General features: G+C 42.7%; 1 protein-coding gene across 8 annotated transcripts in view; it reads left to right on the top strand.

The window, feature by feature from the left end:
• LOC125462956 (transcription factor SOX-13-like) overlaps nucleotides 1-21,562 on the top strand; it is a 178,827-nt gene that overhangs the window by 134,539 nt on the left and 22,726 nt on the right. For 6 of the 8 annotated variants that reach the window (XM_059653337.1, XM_059653338.1, XM_048553497.2 and 3 more), the window contains 7 exons: nucleotides 4,212-4,298; nucleotides 6,863-7,035; nucleotides 10,266-10,334; nucleotides 12,981-13,098; nucleotides 15,074-15,159; nucleotides 17,038-17,203; nucleotides 20,391-20,429. In XM_059653337.1, the coding sequence (XP_059509320.1) occupies nucleotides 4,212-4,298; nucleotides 6,863-7,035; nucleotides 10,266-10,334; nucleotides 12,981-13,098; nucleotides 15,074-15,159; nucleotides 17,038-17,203; nucleotides 20,391-20,429 (738 nt within the window). The remainder of the gene's footprint in view (nucleotides 1-4,211; nucleotides 4,299-6,862; nucleotides 7,036-10,265; nucleotides 10,335-12,980; nucleotides 13,099-15,073; nucleotides 15,160-17,037; nucleotides 17,204-20,390; nucleotides 20,430-21,562) is intronic. The other 2 variants (XM_048553495.2, XM_048553496.2) reach the window with 2 other exon arrangements.

The following is a 21,562-nucleotide window of genomic DNA, read 5'->3' as shown; positions in this document are numbered from 1 at the left end:
TTTAAAAAAGACACGAGACAATTTTTTTTACACCGAGGATGGTTTGCATGTGGAATGTACTTCCTAACAAAGTGATGGATGTGGGTACAATTACAATGTTTAAAAGACATTTGGATGAGTATATGAACAGGGAAGATCTGGAGGGATAGGGGCCATTTGCAGGCATGCGGAACTAGTTTAGTTTGGGATTATGTTCGGCATGGAACGGTTAGACTAAAGGGTCTGTTTCTGTGCTGTATGATTATGATTCCAAAAGTGGCCCCATCCTGTTCCTATGTTATTTATTTCCTGTCACATGATGGGGGAATACTGAAGGGGTGGCAGCTGAAAGTAAGTGATTTTGTTTTGACGGCATACTGGCTGATCATGTGGCCCAAGCATTTAATTACTTCAAAGAGGAAGAGATGAGGCAAAAGAGAGCGAGTATTACATACTCTCCCAGGCCCCCTCCCATGAGGTGCAAACATACTGTGTTTAACAGTAATACATACGATTACCTCCTGCCTGATTTCATTTCTATTTGATCTGTAATCTGATCAATTAAAAAATATTTACACAGATAATTGTGATTGTAATTGGAACAAAGCTGCTGTCATTGTTTTTGCTTCTAAAAGAGTTAATCCCCTTCAGATAGCAGTTGGAAAAAGTGACACACTCACTCATGTTTTCTCACACTGTGGAGATTCAACCTGCTTGAATTAGTTTGTAGCTCCTAAAGAAATTACTTTGGCAATGATGCAGCTAAATGTTGAACTCCTCCATTCTAACAACTGGTAATTGTGTGCTGTGATGGTGACAAGTTTACCTGTGACATTATTGCAAACAGTTATTTCTGAATCAATGACATGATTGGTAAACCTGCCATCTTTTTTGTTTATGACGTTCTTTCCGAAGCAGAGTCTTACTTGACTTGAAACATTACCCCTGTTTCTCTTCTCACAAATGCTGCCAAATCGTCTGAGGTTCTCCAGCACATCTTTTCTGTTTTTTTTTCAAACTTCAAATTTCTAGCATCTGCAGTAAAATTTGGATTGAATGTGGCTCAGGGGTAGCTCTTTGCCCTTTTGAGCCAGATTGACTGAGTTCAAGGCTTACTCTAAGATTTTTAGAACACAACTGACACAAGCTTTTCATTGCACCCAGAAGGAGTGGGAGATTAATCTTGGGCTCTGTCTGCACTCTATAAAAAAAATCCCATATTACTGTTTCAAAGGAGAGTTGTTCCAGTGTCCTGGCCAATATTTATTAAATCACAAAACCAGATTGTCCAGCTATTATTGTTAATTGTATATTAATTGTCACTAATTGTAGACAAGTGGGTAGCTATTAGCTGGGAATTCACTGGTGCCCCTTATTAATAGACTCCAATTAAAACTGAGCGCTCACTTCAGAGGTACAGGCTTGTAATGTGGAATTTTGTAAATATAAAAGTGTGTAAAGATTGGCTCTACTTTGACCCTTCACCTAGTTGCTTGTGGGAATAGAACAATTAGTTTATTGTGAGAGCTTGCTATATGCAAATTAACTGCAAAATGCTGAAAGCAGTTTGGTGGGGGTATCATGCGAAGAAAAAACTGCATTTGTCTTGCACTTTGCACAACCTCACAGTTATCAAAAAATAAACAAAGAACTGCAGATGATGGAAATTAAAAAGCAAAACAGAAATTGCTGGGGAATCTCATCAGGTCTGGCAGCATCATTGGAGAGAAAACAAAGTTTTTTTTAAATTTCAAAAGTGTACTTTATTCATTGAAGATATTTTAGTCACAAATGCAGTTTGGTTCTGTTCTGTAGCATAGCAAGGAAACGAACAAACAATGATGTTTGACTCTATGCAAACAAACCAAAGACATCTCTTACACATACAAAGACAAAAAGAACTGTTGATGTTAGATTCCGGGACAACAGAGTGGTGGTGGAGGAATACAGCAGGCCAGGCAGCATCAGAGGAGCAGGAAAGCTGATGTTTCAAGTTGGAACCCTTCTTCCAAAATGGTTTCAGAATTTCTGAAGAAGGATCCCGACCCAAAACGTCAGCTTTCCGACTCCTTTGTTGCCTGGCCTGCTGTATTCCTCCAGCTCCACGTTGTGTTAACTTGCACAATATACAAGACTATATTTACAATATTTCGGGCCTGGTGACACATCTTCAGAACTGACGGCAGCTGAGAAGAGGTTGGTACATATGCTGGGTGGGAGTAAATTGATAGTTGGAGATAGAACCGAGAGAGAGAGAATAGCAATTGACCAGACAAAGGAAGGACTAAAGCTCTGCCTGGGAATGTCAGTAGCCAGAAGTGTCTGACTATGGGGCATGTGTGTGGTAAACCATGTGATAACAAGAAGTGAGATGTGGGTGTTTGTGGTAAGGCATAGGAGGAAGGTTCTCTGGGGGCCGTAAAATAATTGAACTCCGTTTTGAATGCTGCAGGATCCCCAAGTGGAAAACCTCAATTAGTGCTGTCAGTTTTGTGGTGTGGTTAACGAGTCTGTGTTCACGTGCCAGTTTAAAACAGGCTGAACAGGTTCATGGGAGATAGTAAGGACTGCAGATGCTGGAAGTCAAGAGTCGATGAAATGTGGAGCTGGAGAAGCACAGCTGATCAAACTGCATTGGAGGAACAGGAAAGCCAACATTTCGGGTCTGGACCCTGCATCAGTTCTGATGAAGGTTCCAAACCAAAGTGCAAACTTTCCTGTTCCTCCAATGCTGTCTGATGTGCTGCGCTTCTCCAGCTCCACATTTCATTGACTCTGAATGAATTAATGGGTATCTGTCAGCTCATTCTCTGTACTCACCTTAGTCCCTTTATCTCTCATAATTGTTTTCGTCGTGCCATTATTTTTCCCTGTAACGAAAGCCAGTGAACACTGACAGACATGACACCTTCAGGGCAATTACTTAAGAATGCCAAGAACTTAACTGCAAAGCAGCACACACATTGTTTGTTTATTCTTATTATATTGTCTTTTATGGTCACCCATCTTTCTGTGTCTGTCTACTATTTAGAAGGTACATGCTCTTTAGACCTCTCCTTTACTGTTCATTCCAGTAGCCACCTAATGCAGTTTCCCATCTGCTTCACCTGTAATCCAGTCTCTAGTTATTGATGTGATTCTGAATGTGACTATACGTGGACTTTGAGACTGGTGACTGTTTGCCTAACGCTCAGCAAACAAGATACCTACTGGAGGTTGGGAGTTCTGCATGAGTCGAGGCTGATGCAGAGAAGAAACAGAAAATAGGTGGAGGAGGAGGCCATTCAGCCCCTCCAGCTTGCTGCCCCACTCTACATGTTGGCTGATCGTCCAACAATTCTGGCTTTTGCCTTAAGAACATGGGAGGTTGAAGGGCCCTATGTCGCTGTGTACTGCAAGGTGGTTGATTCAAATTCTAGCCCATTATAGTGAGGCCTTCATTGTCATTGAGATTGTTTTGATTTTGCCAAATGCACGCAGCTCCATGCCACTGAAAATGCAATGCCATTATAATTTAGTAGCAACATCTCTAAGGAATACAGAGCCTAGTGGGCCACTCCTGAATACGTATTGCACAGGCCTTTGTGCAGTGAATGAGATCAGTGATGTGCAATATCCCTCAGGAGATCCAATGACTTTCAGCATGTGCAGCATGACATGTGCTTTAAGATGCTCTGGTACTGCCATTTCATGTTACAAAGCCATAGGGAAGGTGATTTCCAAGTGATAAGGATATGTTTTTTAATAGCAGATCTCTCTTTCTGAAACAATTAAATCGGGACCAGAGGAATAATGACCAACTTTGAACTGTCTCCATTCAGTGAAACATATTCAGCTGGTCCACTGGGACTTCTGCTTGGAAAGGGGCCAGCTAATGAACAATATCCTGGCAAATCCCTGTGCCTGCATCCTGGTTCTGGTCCTTGACAACATAACACGGACCAGAAAATCTGCTGCCAAACCCTAGCTCCTTAGCGAAGCTCCCAGAGAAATGTAGTATCCAGGGGCTTGAGAAGCGCAAAGTGTAATGAGCCCTGGTGCTCACCCAGAGCCCCTTCCTTTAAAAGCCCATAATCCCTTTGCAATGTCCCAACAGTCGGGCACTCGATTTGTCTACTTTTTTCCCCTCCTCCCTTATCACCAGGGCAGCCACTCGTCCATGTCGGAGAGTCTTAGTTACCATTAATCCCTGCTAGTTTTGTCTAACTGTTTGCCGCTCTGCCTTCCTGCAGTTATGCCGAATATTGAGAAGTTGCTGTCCAATGATTGGAAAGACAAGCTGCTGGAGAAATGCTCCTTGAGTAGCAAGGATGTCAAAGGTACAGTCTCAGTGAATATCACCAACAGTTTGCAGTTGTGATAAATGCACTGCCACAGTGTGGATGTTGCCTAATTCCTGTGTCCAATCTTAACTCTGCTGTGTGCAGTCACTCCAACTGTTTGTGCTGGCATACTCCCTTTCACCAGTGAAGGCTCTTGGTGGGGTGGGGGTAGAATAATAACCTTTTGATACATTTTTGGAGAATGCCACTCTCAGCTGGAGAGAGGAATCTGAGCACATTCAAAGTCAAACAGTCTGACAGTAAATTCCTACAAAGACAAACACTAAAGCCTGGAACCACGCCACAGCCTGGCAGTGTCATAGAGAAGGTGCTGTTATTGATGTATCTTTGTGAGAAAAACCGAGCTTTGTCACTATCTCAAAGACAGAAGTTGCTGAAAAAGCTCAGCGGGTCTGGCAGCATCTGTGAAGGGGAAAAAAAATCAGTTAACAATTCAAATCTGAGTTCTGAGGAAGGATCACAGGATCCGAGAAGTTAACTCTGATTTTTTTTTCTGCCAGACCTGCTGAGCTTTCCCAGTAACTTCTGCTTTTTTTTTTTCCCTGATTTACAGCATCAGGAGTTCTTTTGGTTTTTATTCAGAGCTTCGTCAGTCATTGACCCGCACTGGCACGGCTCAACGTAAGCCTGGGGACCGGTGCCTCCCTTTCATTTCAGCATTTTACAGCCTCTGAGCTCAACAGTGTGTTCAATAACTTCAAGCAATAAATTCACCCACCACACAAGTAGGCATACCCCTGACACTCTGGCACACGTGCACACACACTTTCATCTGCACATGCACACGCGCACACTTTCATCTGCATGCGCACGCACACACTTTCATCTGCACACACGCATCAGTACACTTGCATAGACACTCATGCCCACATGCATGCATGCACCATGTTTGCCTCCTCTTTGGTGGTGTCAATTTTTGTCTTGTTATTGTCCCCAGACAGTGCATCTAGGCTCACCTTTGCCTCCTCCCCTTGCCGGATTCTCCCCCCAATCCCTTTGACCCTATAAGATTAACTTTCCTGTCCTTCAGTATTTCCTATCCTCTGCCCTATCATTCCCCATTTTGCCCTTGACCCACACACTCCTTTCTCAAATCTAATCGCATATCGAATGCTTTCCGAGTTCAAATGAAAGGTCATTGACACGAGAAACCGACACTTTTTTACCCACACTGCTGCTGCCAGGCCTGATGAGTATTTTCAGTGTTTTCTGTTTTTAAAACCAAATTGATCTTCACGCTGGTCAACGGTATGTTGTTATTAATCAAAGTGTGGCCAAGCATCAATCTCTGTGAAAGATCCAGATGATGCTCAAACCATGACATATCAAGTGAGTCATTGACACCACTGTGCCATTAAAATGACTTTAGTAATTTAGTGTGTAAATCTTGAATTGATGCTGCTGTTTTTCCAGTAATAATTGTATCAGTTTTAGTCACTTTAATCTTTTAGTTTAACTCCATGTTGTAGACATCTAGCTCAAATACAAATTGCAGGAGTAAGTCAACACTAGTCTGTGTTCTCCAAAATTATTATTGGACTTTGTAAGAAGCTGATTTCTGCCTTCACCTGATTAATAAATAAATCCTTTTTATCTGTTTTAGTTAGAACTTAACAGCCTAATGCTGATGCTAATTTCCTTGTGGTGTCTAGTACCTAATTAATGACAAAAAAATTGATTGCTAGTTTCTGACAAGTAACTTTCTTATATCAGGCATGTAAGGGGCAGAAAAAATACCTTTGCCATTAAAAGAATCTTCTGTAAGATCATCCTGATTACTGGGACAGCGAATGTTAGTAGAATGATTCCAGATCAAGTTGTCAGCTGCAGTCAGTCATTTTCCTGGAGGTGTCACCACACAGGTGTCCCCAGGGAGTCGATAACCTAGTGGTATTATCGCTGAACTAATAATCCTGAGACTCTGAGGATCTGGGCTCAAATCTTGCCACTGCAGATGGTGGAATTTGAATTTAATATTTTTTTTAAATCTGGAATCTTGAGTCTAGTGGGAACCATTGTTGGAAAAGCCCATCTGGTTCACTAATATCCTTTAGGGAAAGAAATCTACCATCCTTGCTATCTAGTGAGACTTGAAGTCCATAGCAACGTGGTGGACTCTTAACTCTCAGTTATGGATGGGCAATAAATGCTTGTCCACATCAAATGTGAATACTCATAGCTTCACCTTGCCCCCACATTCTTGCCGTTGGTTGCTTGACACATCTGTCCCTGTTGGTTTGGCCAATTGGAAGGTGAAATGACTTCTCGTAATCAATTGCTTCTTAACTGACGGAATAGAAAGTGTTTGAAGGCAATAAAAATAAAGCAAAAACCACAACAGACTCCACACAATGTCTTTTCATTTGTGGAGACTCGGTGGCCTTCCTGAAGAATTGGCAACCTTGGCTCCCAAGTGCCTTGGAACAGATGACAATGTCAAAGTGACTTTGAAAGGGCAACTGTCATGTGTGTGTTTTCTTCTATCCCCCCCAAAAAAAAGTTGAATAATTCAGTGTTTTGTGTGTTTTCTGCTTGGCCAGGAACAGCAGAGAGTCTGGCAGAGAAGGAGTTGCAGCTGTTGGTGATGATAAACCAGCTGTCCAGTCTCCGAGAGCAACTGCTGACAGCTCACGCAGAACAGAAGAACATGGCGGCCATGTTGTTTGAGAAACAGCAGCAACAGATGGAACTGGCTCGACAGCAACAGGACCAGGTAGATGGGAAAAAGAACGAGGCAGTGATTAGACATTGGCATGGCCTCGGTAAACGTCAGAAGTAGCACAGACGTTACCCTGTCAAAGATTGAATATCTTTGCAAGGCGTTTTTGTTAGCAGGGGGTTTAATGGGGAAGGGGGATGATACAAATGGGAAAAATGAACTTGAATTACACAGCATTTATCACCTCTCGTGGAAATATCTCAAAAGGCCGCTCAATCCATTAATTACTTGGAAGTGTGTTGACTTTGAAGGTCATGGATGTAGGTAACGTACTCACGGAACCATCTGGTATGCCCTGGTCTGTCATTTTTTAGATGCTCTTGTTACATTCGGTGGATGGGAATTTTGTGAGCACACACTTAACCCACAGACACCAGTGAAATGATTGATCAAGTTCATCAGTCCTTGCTTAAGGCTGGATTTCTGACTGGAAGAATTTCCATTCCCCTTTTTCTTTTAAAATGTGTCCATCTTGCCCCTTCTTTCATTCTAACTCTCTCCTTCCCGCCATCTTGCTTTTTTTTCCCCCTCCTGTTCACTCTTTCTTGTTCTCTTTATCTATCTATCGATCACATTACAGCTTTACTGTTTTGTATTCCTCTCTCCTGCTTCATGTGGGTTTTAAAATAATAATTTTCTGTCATTGTGCGTTTCAATGAAGTAACTTGACTGTAAGCTTCACCCAGTCTATAGCTGATGGTGCTGTTAATCCAACACCAGGAACTTCTGATGAGACACAGATGTGGCATCCCAATCTCACCTCCACCAGGTTTGAGTCTCACTGCAGAACTTCACCAAAAAAGGTGCATCATTACTAGGGCAAACAAGCTGATTTTCGATCTGTAAATCTGTCCAGTTTGCCAATGAAAGAAGGAAATTGAAGCAGAAATTACAGAGAGAGATTCTGGCAGCATCTGCAGAGAAAAAGCACAGTTAACTTTTCAAGTGCAGTGACCCTTCAGAACTGAGCAGGAAACTTTCTGGCCAGCCTGATCATTGTGCTATTGCAGTGCAACACATGCCCATGTGAAAAGGCTTGTGCCCTGTTTCATGGCCTGTTGGCACAGTGGTTAGCACTGTTTCCTCACAACACCCAGGTTCAATTCCAGCCTTGGGCACATTCTGTGTGGAGTTTACACGTCCTCCCAGTGTCTGTGTGCATTTCTGCCGGGTGCTTCAGTTTCCTCCCACAATCCAAAGATTTGCAGATTCAGTGGACTGGCCATGCTAAATTAGCCATAGTGCCCAGGGTGGATCTGGGTGTGATCCTTATAGGATTGGTGTGGACTTGATGGGCAGAGTGGCCTGCTTCCACACTGTAGAGATTCTATGAGCAAACGTATTCATTCTGAAGGACTGCCCCATAATACTCATGCACAAACTGTCTCCCACACTACTCCTGTCTCTCGCTGACCCCTGTTTGACACACTCTCACCTTCTCTGTTTCTCTCCCTCACTCCCTCTGACACTTTGCCCCTTTCTACTGTCTCTCTAGCCTCCCCATCTTTCTCCCCACGTCCCTCTTTCTCTGCCTCTCTGCTCTCTATCTCCTTCCATCACGTTCTCCTGTCTCTCCCTCTCCCTCCCGCTCCCCCGCTCCCCCTCGCTCCCTCTCCCCTTCCTGCCTTTGTCTGTCTCTCACACCCCTTCCTGTCTCTCTCTTCCCCCCCCCCACCATCTCTCTCTGCGCCCCTGTCCCCCCCACCTTTGTATGTCTCTCCCTCTCCCCTTCTCCGCGCCTCTCTCTCCCTCTCAGTATTCCTCTTCCCCCCCCGCCCCATTTGCATTCAATACAAATATAAAATGTAGCTTTTGAATCAGCAAAAAGATAGTTTATTCCAAAATGTAAATTGATAAATGCAGATGCCCTAGGATCCAGATTTTTTTGGAGTTGCTCAATAGGGTAAACCTTATCTCAAGTTTCCATTGGATAAAACTGCTGCAGTTATTAATATCATTTAATACAAATGCAAAATGTTGGAAATCTACAAAGTAAAGAAAAATTTGACATGCTCAAGAATTATCTATGAAGAGAGTGAAACCCATTACCTTCGTCTTTGCCTTGCACTGTCATCCCATTGATAAAATGTAATCAACCTCGTTCTCCACCCTTTCCACAGACCCTCCGTTATGGTCTTTCCCTATCTCTGAACACCTCAACTCCATTCTCCCTGTCTTCAGACTTTCTTTTAAACCTGTTACTTCTCTGACTAAACAGATGACGGCCCTATGATGACCGTTGCTGTCTCTTCACAGATCTTGCCTACCTGCTGAACATTTTGTACTTCAGATATCATTTACCTCTCATGTCATCGAACAATCCATTCCACACCAGGAGCAACTCCGGAATAAATGAGCTTCCCACAAATATCTTTCTTTGGATTTTACATTTATTGACAGCAGTTTTGTTGCTTTCAGTTTTCACCGCCCGCCCCCCCATCAACCCCGGATAATGACCTAAAATATAATCCTTGTTGTTATGAACATCTGTGAGTGTTTCTATTAATACCTGTCCTTCTGTTTCACTTTCCAAAACATCACTGCTGTACAAAATCGCTAGTGCATTCATCAATTTGAATTTAGACAAATCACAGACTGAAAATAGAGCTGCTGTATATGCGCGCGCACACTCCCGACACGCACACTCCTGACAGACACTTACCTCCTACGCATGCACACCCCATGCATTCCCATCCATAAACCTGTCACCCACAGTAAAAATCCCTTCATACCCACAATCAACCATCTCTGGACTGCTTTCAATTCCAGTATAACTTCCCCTTCGATAAGGGGACCAAGTCTGTTTTCTGGGTGTGGTCTGACTAGTTCCTTGTATTGTTGGATTACTGAAGGGTTGCTGTTTTTGGGAGCTTGCTGTGCACACATTGGTTGTTGTCTTTCCTACATTGCAACAGTGACCATGCTTGGGGCAGGGGTGATGTCAGTAATTATTTGTTTGTAAAGTACCTTTGGGCTCCAGATATTTTTGAAAGGTTATAAAACCAAACTAGCAGTCTTCCTCTTTTGGTTACCCAGGACATTAAGTTAACAGAGATTTCTGAACTGAACTTAAGTTAAAGTTCAGAGTGTTCAGAAAGGAGCCACTCCAATTCCACGTTGATGAGGAGTCGAGCACAGAAATGGGATATGAGCAAAGGACTGGCTTCCTCTCAATCATTTTAACGGCATTGTAAATTAACATCATTGTTTGTTCTTAATGACAGATAGCCAGGCAGCAACAGCAACTCATTCAACAACAACACAAAATTAACCTCCTGCAACAGCAGATCCAGGTAAGGGCAAGTGCTCATCATGAGAGGCCTGGCTTTTTGTGGCTGAGATATGGAGGAGGAATCTCTCTTTTCAGAGAGCTATCAGGGTTTGGAATTCTCTCACTCTTCCCCCAAGCAAGCAGTGGAAGACACACACACATTTTATTCCAACCTGAACTGATTTCTGGTTTCCTCCCACAGTCCAAAGATGTGCAGGTGAGGGTGGATTGGCCATGCTAAATTACCCCATAGTGCCCAGGCTGGGTGTTAACCATGGGAAATGCAGGGTTACAGGGACAGGGGGAGATGCTCTTCAAAGAGTCAGTTTGGACTTGATGGGCTGAATGATGTATTTCCACACTGTAGGGATCCTTTGATTGATACAAGAGTTGGGGATACAGGGGACATTCAGGAGAGTGGCTTTTTTATCAGGTCCACCATGATCTCATTGACTGGACTTGGGATGCTGTTTATTTTTATCCATTCTTGGGATGTGGCATCTCTGGCTAGGCCAATGTTTATTGCCCGACTAATTGCCCCACAAGGGAGTAAGTAGTCAACTACATCCATCACACCAGCTAAAGATGGCAGATTCCTTCCCTAAAGGCCATTAGCTCACCAGATGCACTTTTCCAACAATCAACAAGCTTCATAGTCATTATTGGACTCTTAATGCCAGATTTTTGTTGGATTCAAATTCCACCATCTCATGGGATTCGAACCTGGGTTCCCCCGAACTTCACCTGGATTAATAGTCTGCCAATTCAGCAAACTGTTCATTAAGCAGTACCTATAAGACCAGGAGTGTACCTGTTGATCAAATATTCTGGATAATCAAGAGGTCCACATAATCAACAATAAAACACGCAGTATATAATGGCAATATAATACAGGAACTACACACATTACTCTTATACTTTATTGTTTAAGTGATTTATGCTGTAAATAATACATCATCGCCTTAAATAAAACTTAGCAGCAGAGAGCCTTCTCACTTGCACCCTCAGCAGACTACTTGGAGATTGTGATAATACAGTAAATATACGGTATTTGATATATACAATTTTTGGCTTGCTTGTCGAGAGGACTAGTTCATTAATGTGCTGGCTAAAACAAAGTTGACTGTAATACCAGTAGGTCATCACCTCCCCTGCCCCCTGTCACGGTCTTTTTATTGTCAACAATATTTTAGTCCCTGATCTTAGTCTGTGCTTCACACACACACGTGACTGCAGTAGACTCACATAAAACTCTCTGCACATAGTTTTTATTCATGATTACAAAGTTAAATTTCTATTTTGCTTTTGGCCTTCACACTCAGCTCTGCTTTTTGATGGTAGCAGTTCAGCTGCTACCTTTTAAGGCTGGCTTTTGAAATGTCTTACTCTATACTGAGATTGTTTGGTGGGTCGAGGACTGTAGGGACAAATGAATGACTGTCTGTCGTAAATAAAGTTGCAGGTTAATGTAGAAATTTAATTCTAATCATTTTATCCATCTGTGGAGCAGATTTACTGATAACTGATTTTAAAAAAAACTGTAAGAACTGTAGATGCTGGCAATCAGAAACAAAAACAGAAATTGTGACAAACTCTCAGCAGTTCTGGCAGAATCCGTGGACAGAAATCAGCGTTAACATCTTGCGTCAAGTGACCCTTCCTGAGAACTGATAGCAGCTAGAAAAATGTTGCTTTATATGTAGAAGACTGGGTGGGGGTAGTGGGGAGGGGATAAGGAGCTGATAACAAGGCCAGGTGTGTGGGCTTTAGGGAAAGGACATGGGAGAGCTCAAGCACTAAAATAGTTGAACTTGACATTAAGTCCAGAAGGCAGCAGGGTCCTCGAGCAGAAAATACACTCCCACAACCAGGCCTTGTTATCACACAGGGATAGTACGAACTGCTGATCCTGGAATCTGAGATAACAAGGTATTGAGCTGGATGAACGCAACAGACCAGGCAGCATCAGAAGTGCAGGAAAGCTGACATTTCAGGTGTGGACCTTTCCCCAGACCCGAAACATCAGCTTTCCTGCTCCTCTGATGCTGCCTGGCCTGCTGTGTTCATCCAGCTCAATACCTTGTTATCTCTTGTTATCACACAGCCTGCTGTTACACAGAACCCATGGTTAGCCACTAACAATTCCCATTAATAGATGTTCACCCTGCTAACCAGATCGTTATCCACTCCTTTGTCTGTCCAACTGTTTTGTTCTGTCTTTGGGCTCTCTCACCACCTATCGTTTACTACTTACCTTGTCTCCCCCACCACCACCCTATCTTGTGTATATATAAAACAACATTTTCCCAGCTATCCTCAGTACTGAGGAAGGATCACTTGACCCAAGTTGTTAAAAGCTGATTTCTGTCCACAGATGCTGCCAAACCTTGCGAGCTTTTCTAGCAATCTCTGTTTTTGTTTTTGGTTTATGATGTGGTAGCCACACGATGCATTGTCTACAACTTAGTCAAATCATTGTGGGTCAGAACCTAAAAGGAGCCAAAGCTGCATTTAATTGTACAGAAATGTTTACTGTATTCTGCTCGGATGTTTACAGAGTTGAGCAATGTTCATTTTTCCATGATAGTTACTTAGGGGTGGGGGAATCTTGTCTTACAGCTGTACTTTACCTCTGTCAACAAATTGTTTCTCTTTCTGTTTCTTTTAGCAAGTCAACCTGCCTTTTGTGATGATTCCAGCATTTCCCCACAGTCCGCAGCCTCTTCCAGTCACCAGCGATCCCCAGCTGGGTCTTCAAATGCAGCCAGGACTGTCATGCAAGCCAAGTACGTTCCCTACAATCTCATGTAGAGCTCTACATTTAGGGTGAAGGCGCTGCAATCTGCCTGGAGCTTTGGCCCTTGCAAGAGATTTCAGCGAGAGTGTGTGCACGGTTATCTATCCTCACTCATTCACATCCCTTAAATCGGGATGGTTACCTTGGCTGCCAGGAATCGCTATGTCAGCCATGGACTGAACTAACCAATTGAATAACCAAGTTTCTCCTCTTCAAAATTCTCTCTCCCACTGTCTCTTTCTCTATCTGCAAGAATACAAATTCTTCTTGTACGTTAGACTCTGGTTATTAGAGCTCTTATTTCAGAAGTGCAAAATTACAAGATCATGAGAATAATTTTTACTCATTCATGGGGTATGGGCATATCTGGCTGGGCCAGCATTTATTGCTGTTTCTCTCCACTGCCCTGGGGAAGACTATAGTGAGCTGCTGCCTTGAACCACTGTAGTCCATGCGCTGTAGGCGCCCCCACTGAGTGGTTGGGATTTGAGATGCAGGACTCGGTGATATACTTACACGTCAGGGTCATCTCGTTTGGCAGAGAACCTGCCAGTTTTGGTGCTTCCAGCTAGTGGGACAGAGGATGCCGGATCAGGTCAATAATTAGGTGACATAGATTGGCACAAGCTTTAGAGGGGAGTTCAGGAGAATGTTTTCAGCCAGAGCAGAATGAGGATCTGGAAATTATTAAAAAAGGGTGAAGGAGCCTGAACCAAGAGACCCTGAGATGCAAATTCATAGCTCCTTGAATTTGGAGTCGCAGGAAGACTGTAGTGAAGAGGGTGTTTGGTACACTTGCCTTTATTGGACTGTGCATTGAATACAGGAGTTGCGAGGTCATGTTGTGACTGTACTGGACATTGAGGTCACTATTGGAATACTGCATTCAGTTCTGGTCTCTCTGCTATATGAAGAATGTTGTGAAACTCGAAAGGATTCAGAAAAGATTGACGAGGATGTTGCTAGGGTTGGAAGATTTTAGCCACAGGGAGAGGCTGAATAGACTGGGGTTATTTTCTCTGGAGCATCAGAGGCTGAAGTGTCACCTTTATAGAGGTTTATGAAATCATGAGGGGCATGGATAGGATGAATAGTCAAGGTCTTTTCCCCAGGGGTGGGGGAGCCCAAAACTAGAGGGCATTGTTTTAAGGGGAGAGATACAAAAATACCCCAAGAGGCAGAGGGTGGTGTGTGTATGGAAGGAGCTGCCAGAGAAAGTGGTGAAGGCAGGTACAATTACAACATTTAAAAGGTATCTGGATGGCTACATGAATAGGAAGGGTTCAGAGATATATGGGCCAAATGCTGGCAAATGGCACTAGATTAATTTAGGGTATCTGGTTATGTAGTTATCATGGACTAGTTGGACTGATGGATCTGTTTCTGAGCTGTCCAGCTCTGTGATTCTGCCCACTGCCATAACCTGCAAGGCAACAGTCCGAGAGCTATAAAGCAGGATTGGGTTGTATTTTTGGCTAGCAGAGGCACAATTAGCCTCTCTGTGTTATAAATCAAGAGAGGAATATCAGCGATAATTCTTGGCTGTTATCTGGTGACTGGTGCAGACAGTTGGGATATTATCGGAGGATGGGATGTACAGTTTGAAATAATCAAACAGGCTTAAACTGGCCCATTAATGAAGTATTGGGTGCAGTCATTTCTTTCAAACGAGATTTCAAATGCACACCTTTGAAAGGGAATAAAATTGAAGTGAAGAAAAGGGAGAAACTCGATTTTTATTTGTATAACGAGCGGTGGTCTGTTATCTCCATATCCATCTCAGTTATGTTCAGTGGGAGAGGTAGGTTTGCAGCCACGGGTTTGAGTTATTTAGTTCAAAACCCACAGCAATGAAGGAATGTCTCGTGTATCTCCTAGGGCCTTGGGTAAGAAGAAGACTAATGTTACAACATTTAAAGTTGCAGCTTTTTCTATTTATATGTTTGTTTCCTCCACATCCCTAGGTGACTATGGACTGCAGCTGATGCCAACCCCCCCAGCAGCCAGGGGAACTCCAGGATTAAGCCCTGCGAATACACACGTGAGTCCAGTAGGTAATCCATGCTGTGATTGAAGTTGGATAACATGGAATTCATCTCTGGAGTTTGCAAAGTTTAAAATTATAAAGAAAAATTTGTGCCATGTAACACATTTCCCTTCCACGCTGCAAAAACAACAGCAGTAATTTGCATTAATCGGTCTTTAACAGAGCACAATGCCCCAAAATACTTCACAAGATTGCACTGAAGAATCTTCACTTAGAGAGGCCAAACGATCTGGCTTGCAGTGAAGTTTCATAACAAACATCACAGTGGATCAGGCAAAACTGAAATGAGAAAACTGGGCTTTTCAAGCAATCATAATTAATGCCACTCCCCCAAAAAAAACCCAAAAGAACTGAGGGATGCTGGAAAGCAGCAACAAAAACAGAAATTGCTGGAAAAACTCAGGAGGTCTCGAACAGTCACTGGACCCGAAACGTTAACTCTGCTTTCTCTCCAAAAAGATGCTGCCAGACCTGCTGAGTTTTTCCAGCAATTTCTGTTTTTGTTGCTGATTTCTCCCCATTCACTAAAGAGGAGTGAAGTCTAGTTTCACCTCCCTAAGATTTAGGGAGATGAAACTAGAATACTTCTGGGACAGTGCGCTCTGATAAAGACCAATTAATGCAAATACTCCGCGTCCTCCTCCCAGAACTGATACAGCGTGAAATTAAGAAATCCTATTCCATGCCTTGGATGGATTGTTAAATTAGACCAGTGTTTGGATAGACAGAAAAGATTCAGGAATTATAAAAGGTTCTTCTGTCAGTTTGAGCAGAATTCCCATCCCTAATGGTAATGTTAGACCATAAACAAAATAAAATGACCAGTCTATTTGCTTTGTGGGTCAGTGCTGCATTAGAATGGCTGAGCAGTTTTTTTTCTAAATAACGGTCACAACAGTACATGTACAATTAAGTCATATTTCCCACTGCTCATGTGTACAGTGGACTTTGTGCTCCTTTGTTATTGAAGAGAATTCTTCACATAGATCAATGCCTCAGGCAATGTTGTTTACATGAAACCCTAATTAAAACGTCATGGGAACTATCTCCATGTGAGTAAATTGCTTTCATCTCTAGACACTTGAATAGAAACACAAAGTTGCAGTGTAGTTGTTATTTGTGTTAATTCATAGTTTAATCTGCGGTTTTGTTTTGAGTCATGATTTCTACCCTATGATTTTAAGTATGGAAGACGTTAACTACTTCCTCTCTCTCAATTTCATTTAAAGAAAATTGGATATCTCCTGTTAAATACAATCCTGTGTTCGGGCAGTACTTGCTGAACAATCTCATGAAACCGTAACAGATGATTTGAGATAAATTGGTCCTTTTGAGGCTTATTTGTACTGAATGCAAGAGACAGACATTGATTATACTGGGACCCCATCTCTACAGACAAAAGGAATATTTTCGAGTTTTGCAGCTTTTTCAAATTATCCAGGAGCTTGGTAAGCCTAGAGTGTCTTGATGGTGTCACCACTAACAGGGGTATTTCACTGAAATTCAAATTCCCCTATTCACAGAGTTATCACAAAACTCCCAAGTAAGATTTTGAATGCTGATGCGCGCAAATTCTCCTCAACTATCTGTGGATTTACATCCCAGCTGCTTCCAGAAAGTTCCATTGCACTTGGCCTGTTGTTGTAGTCTGGATACTCATAATCATCTATTTTAAATGTGAAATAATTGATACAGTGGCTTTAATCAAGGGAAAATTGAGTAGAATTTATGATTAGAGAGATGTTCTCAACTTCAGAGAGCATTTATTAAAGAAAGTGTTTTTATTTTAACTTTGACATTTTTCACCTGCAGTACATTTGTGGGAAAGGGTGTGACTTTGCTGGAAAGTTACAGTTAATTCTCTCTTCCTTTTTTTTAAAGGAGGAAGCCTCTCAGCCATTGAATTTGACAGCGAAAACTAAAGGTACGGACATGTCAAAATCCCCCTCACCACCCCAGGCCAAACTCCGGAGAGGACCCTCGCCATCCAGCTTTGTGATCCCAGCAGAGTTACAGTCCAGCACACCAACATCCTTGTTGACCAGAGGTAAGGGGAGACTTGTACAACTCTACGTTATCCAGCTCCGGTTGATGATTGCGTATCGGGACAGCCTGGAGAGCAATCTGCTCCTGTCCATGGGACCATTGCTGATGAATGAGGAACATTCGACTTGTCACTTTGTCTCTGGTGGTATGGTCAAAACGCCTGTCAACATCATTCGACGAACACATGACGAAGAGTCCCCACAGTGTAGAAAGAGGCAGTTCAGCCCATTGACTCTGAATCGACCCTCCAAAGAGCATCCCAACCAGATTTACCCTCTCTCATTAAACCTGCATTTCCCATGGCCAAACCACCTAACCTGCACATCTTCAGGCTGTGGGAGCAAACCAGAGAACCCGGAGGAAACCAGCACAGACATGGGGAGAGCGTGCAAACTCCAAACAGCCTGAGGCTGGAATTGAACCAGGGCCCCCTGCGCTGTGACATGGCAGTGCTAACCACTGAGCTACCCCAGGTACTAAAAGGGTAACTGTCACTGCTTGTAGAACCCAAGTTCCAACATAACCCAGTGTCTAAACAACATCAACCAGCTCTTGTTTCTTAAATTTGCTTTTGGCCAACTTTTGACATTTGACATTCCTTGATCTTTCATCCGATCTCTCATACCTCAAAAAGGTCTGCTTCGTCTTTCATAAGCCTTAATTGCCCTTAAAAACTCTTTGCGCCAAACAGGATAGAAGTTAATACAATAATTCAATTTAAACAAAACATGTGTTTCAAATAGCTGCATAATCAATTATTCAAATTCCATTCTCTGCAACAGAACACAAGAAGAGTGAGTAAGAAGCATACATCAGCTGCTGAATGTAACCTTTTCAGAAGGACACTCTTTTGGACAGACTTCTTCATCCAAATTAATTAGTACAAAATCTTCCATTATAAAGTAGCTCTTGCAGACTGCACATATTCTACCAGCTTGTTCAAAACTTTGGCTTTGTAAAGCATATTTTGAGATGTTTTTACACAAATAATATTGCCTTCCTGTGTGAAGTTGCAGGTTTGAATTGTTCATAGCGGGATGTAACACAGAAGTGGAGACAGAAAATGCTGGACAGACTCAGCAGGTCTGGTTGCAACTGTGAAGAAAGAAACAGAGTTAACATTTCGAGTTCCAATATTACCCTTTTGAGGGGAGAGTTGGAAAAGTGATGGGGTTTTTTTGCTGTAGAAAAAAGTGGGGAGGAACAAAGAGGGGTCTGGGGAATTGAGGGTGAGGGAGGTGAGAGATCACCAATATCTCATAACAAAAGGCAAGGGAAATCATTGTTGGGGGAGGGGCAGGGGGAGGGAGAGACAGAGAGAGAGACAGAGAGAGAGACAGAGAAGGCGTTAATAACAGAATATAGGTCAGCTCTGCTGAAAGCAAAACTAAAAGTTGGCAGACTCAGGGGAAACAAAATAGAGGACAGAGTTCATGGCTTGAAGTTGCTGAGCTCCATGTTGAGTCCAGAAGTAGTAAAGGGAATTGGGGAAATGCTGAGGATTGGCACTTGGTCATCGTGCTGTTTTGACAAGATGATACAGGCACAATGGGCCAATTGGCCTCCTGTACCATAACCCTACAGTGAAACCTCTGTAGCATATGCAAATGGAAAATAAGATGCCACTCCTTGTGCATTGGACTTTAATGGAATACTGCAATTGAGCTAGGACAGAAATGTGAGCAAAGTACAGTGAAGGTTAGTTTTATAGAGGGCAGTTTCAGAAGTTTTGACTTGAAAGATTGTGCAGCACAGAGTCGAAATAGGAAATCCCTCTTTAGACATCTGCATATACCAAGGTGCTTCAGTGTCATAAATGTCTTGATCACGTACACTCATTCACAGGATCTCCATTTCCTAAATGACCCCAGTCCTGATCAAAGATAACAAGGTGTAGAGCTGGATGAACACAGCAGGCCAAGCAGCATCAGAGGAGCAGGAAGGCTGATGTTTCGGGCCTAGACCCTCCTTGTCCTGATCATCATCTTTTCCTCTGGGACATCAAAAACCTCATTTTTACAATTTCTCCAAAGTTGGATTTCCTTATCTAACCAAAATCTAGAGGCTTGTAACATTTTAATGAATCTACCACTGGGCAACTTCTATTCACTCACATTCTTGCCTATCTCATCTGCTGTCTAGTGAACTCGCACATAACCTCTAAGTTTGGTCTTTCATTTGTATTGTATTTGCTCTATGCTTGCTGTGCTGGATTGGTTAAGCCTAGGTGTACTGACTCACCTAAACTAAACAGCTAGCCCAGAAGCTGTCATGCGAAGGTACAGCTGAGATAAGCACGAGTACAGGCATTTTGGATCCACAGATAATTCAAGCACTTTGTGCAACTCTTAATTGATCAGAAACTAATCTCGTCTGTGTTACCCTGAAACCTATAAAATATACAACCAACCAAGTGAAATACAATAGCCTTCACACAACCAGAAGTGATAATGCAGTGTCACCATCACTGGACGAGTAATCCAGAGGCCCAGGGTAAAGCTGTCAACACAATTCCCACCATGATATCTGATGGAATTTAAGCTCCATATAAACTGGAATTCAAGGCTAGTCTCACTAATGGCAACCATTATCAATTGTTGTAAAACCCTATCTGGTTCACTCATGCCTTTTAGTAAAGCATAGTTGCCATCTTATCTCATCTGTGGTTGAATCTTAACTGTCCCCGAAATGGCCTTGCAAATTTTGTCTTCTCATGCCAGTCAGCATGCACTGGCATATCAGAGATGGAACAGTCTCTGTGTAGGAGCTCACAATCATTGATCCACATTCCATTGCTTTGTGCGCTTCGAAATTGTCATTAATAGAAGGAGAGATGATTTTCTCAATGCAATGCTTGTAATTAAATGGGTAAACTGGTTCCATTATCATTGTTAGCCATTGTGCACAGGGAGCAGCCCCCACAGAAAGTTACTGATGCACATGATTAAAAACGTCAGCTATTTCTTTAAACCCATTCATAGACTTTGTTTCCCCGAATCATTGCTCCAAGCCCGTGTTGCTATTTTCAACTGTGCTGAAGGCAAATGTGTCTATTATTGACCAACACTTAGCAATGGGTAGCTGTGACTTTGTACCTGACTGAAGTGGTGATATGTTGGTGGGGATGAGGTTAGATCTCTGTGTTTCATAGGGTACTAACTCTCCTTTTCAACTGCCTTTCTTAATAGAAATGATAAGTAAAGAAGTTTTCTGGAGGAATCACTGGGGTCAGTAACTGTTCATTTTTATGTTTTAACCTGCCTTTTAAAGCCAATTGGATCGAGTATTTTATGTTGTTGCTTATTCTGTTGATAAATTGGAGATGTAGCTAACTCCCGTAGCATGCAGACAAAGATCTCTTGTCCAAACATTGTCTAGTAAGCAATCATTAACACTGACTGCCATGTTGCATGAGGCTCTTTGTGCTATTGCTTAGCAATGGGGTAGCTTTGCTTTGCTGTTCCTTTAGAGTGCTGCAGTGCAGGCCCTATTTGGTCTCGTGGTGGAAGAAAACCTGTGCAATAAAAAGCGGCTCTTGTCATGAGCATGTTAGCAAATTCACTACAACTCCTTCCAGTCCTGCTGTAATCGACATGGTTTCAGCTGCTATGAGGAAGACCTGGATGGTAGTTCTTATCCTTTTGAGATCCTGGGCTGTTCCCTCGCTGGATGTGGTGCCATCGTAGCAGGGTGATGCTGAAAGCAGTCTTCCTTGTTAATTCTTCCAGATCCTCAAGCCCCAATATCACAGAGACCTGAGGGTGCAATGTGTGCATTGAACCAAAGGAATTTGAAATGAATATTTCACCTCTCTCTTCACTCGGGAGAAGGAAAATGTAGGTACAGAATTTGGGGAGGAAGACTGTGAGGTTTGTGAGCAGATGGACAGAGGGAGTGAAGAGCATAGGAAGTAGAAGGGTGACCTTTATAGAGGTATATAAAACCATGAGGGGTATAGATAAAGAAATTAGGAAAGGTCTTTTCCCTAGAATGGAGGAGCTCAAAACTAAAGGACATAATTTTAAGGTGACAAGAGAGAGATTTTAAAAGGGACCTGAGGGGCAATTTTCACACAGTTTCTAGTTGGAATGAATTGTCAGAGGAAGTGGTGGAGGCTGGTGCAGTTACAACATTTAAAAGGCATTTGGACAGGTTCGTGACTAGGAAAGGTTTAGAGGGATATGGTTAAATGCAGGCAAGTGAGACTAGTTTAACTTTGGGAAACTTGGTTAGCATGGTCGCGGTGGACCAAAAAGTCTGTTTCCATGCTGTGTGACACTGTGACTCTGTATTCTTGAACAATTCTTCCTTGGACTTTAGCCACTTCAGGTCCCTCAGCTCGTTCTGCAATTTGCCTTAT

Source organism: Stegostoma tigrinum, chromosome 21, assembly GCF_030684315.1.
Source record: "Stegostoma tigrinum isolate sSteTig4 chromosome 21, sSteTig4.hap1, whole genome shotgun sequence".
NCBI classification, from domain to species: domain Eukaryota; kingdom Metazoa; phylum Chordata; class Chondrichthyes; order Orectolobiformes; family Stegostomatidae; genus Stegostoma; species Stegostoma tigrinum.
Note: the sequence above shows the minus strand (reverse complement) of the source record. Positions and strands in the feature narration are given on the sequence as shown.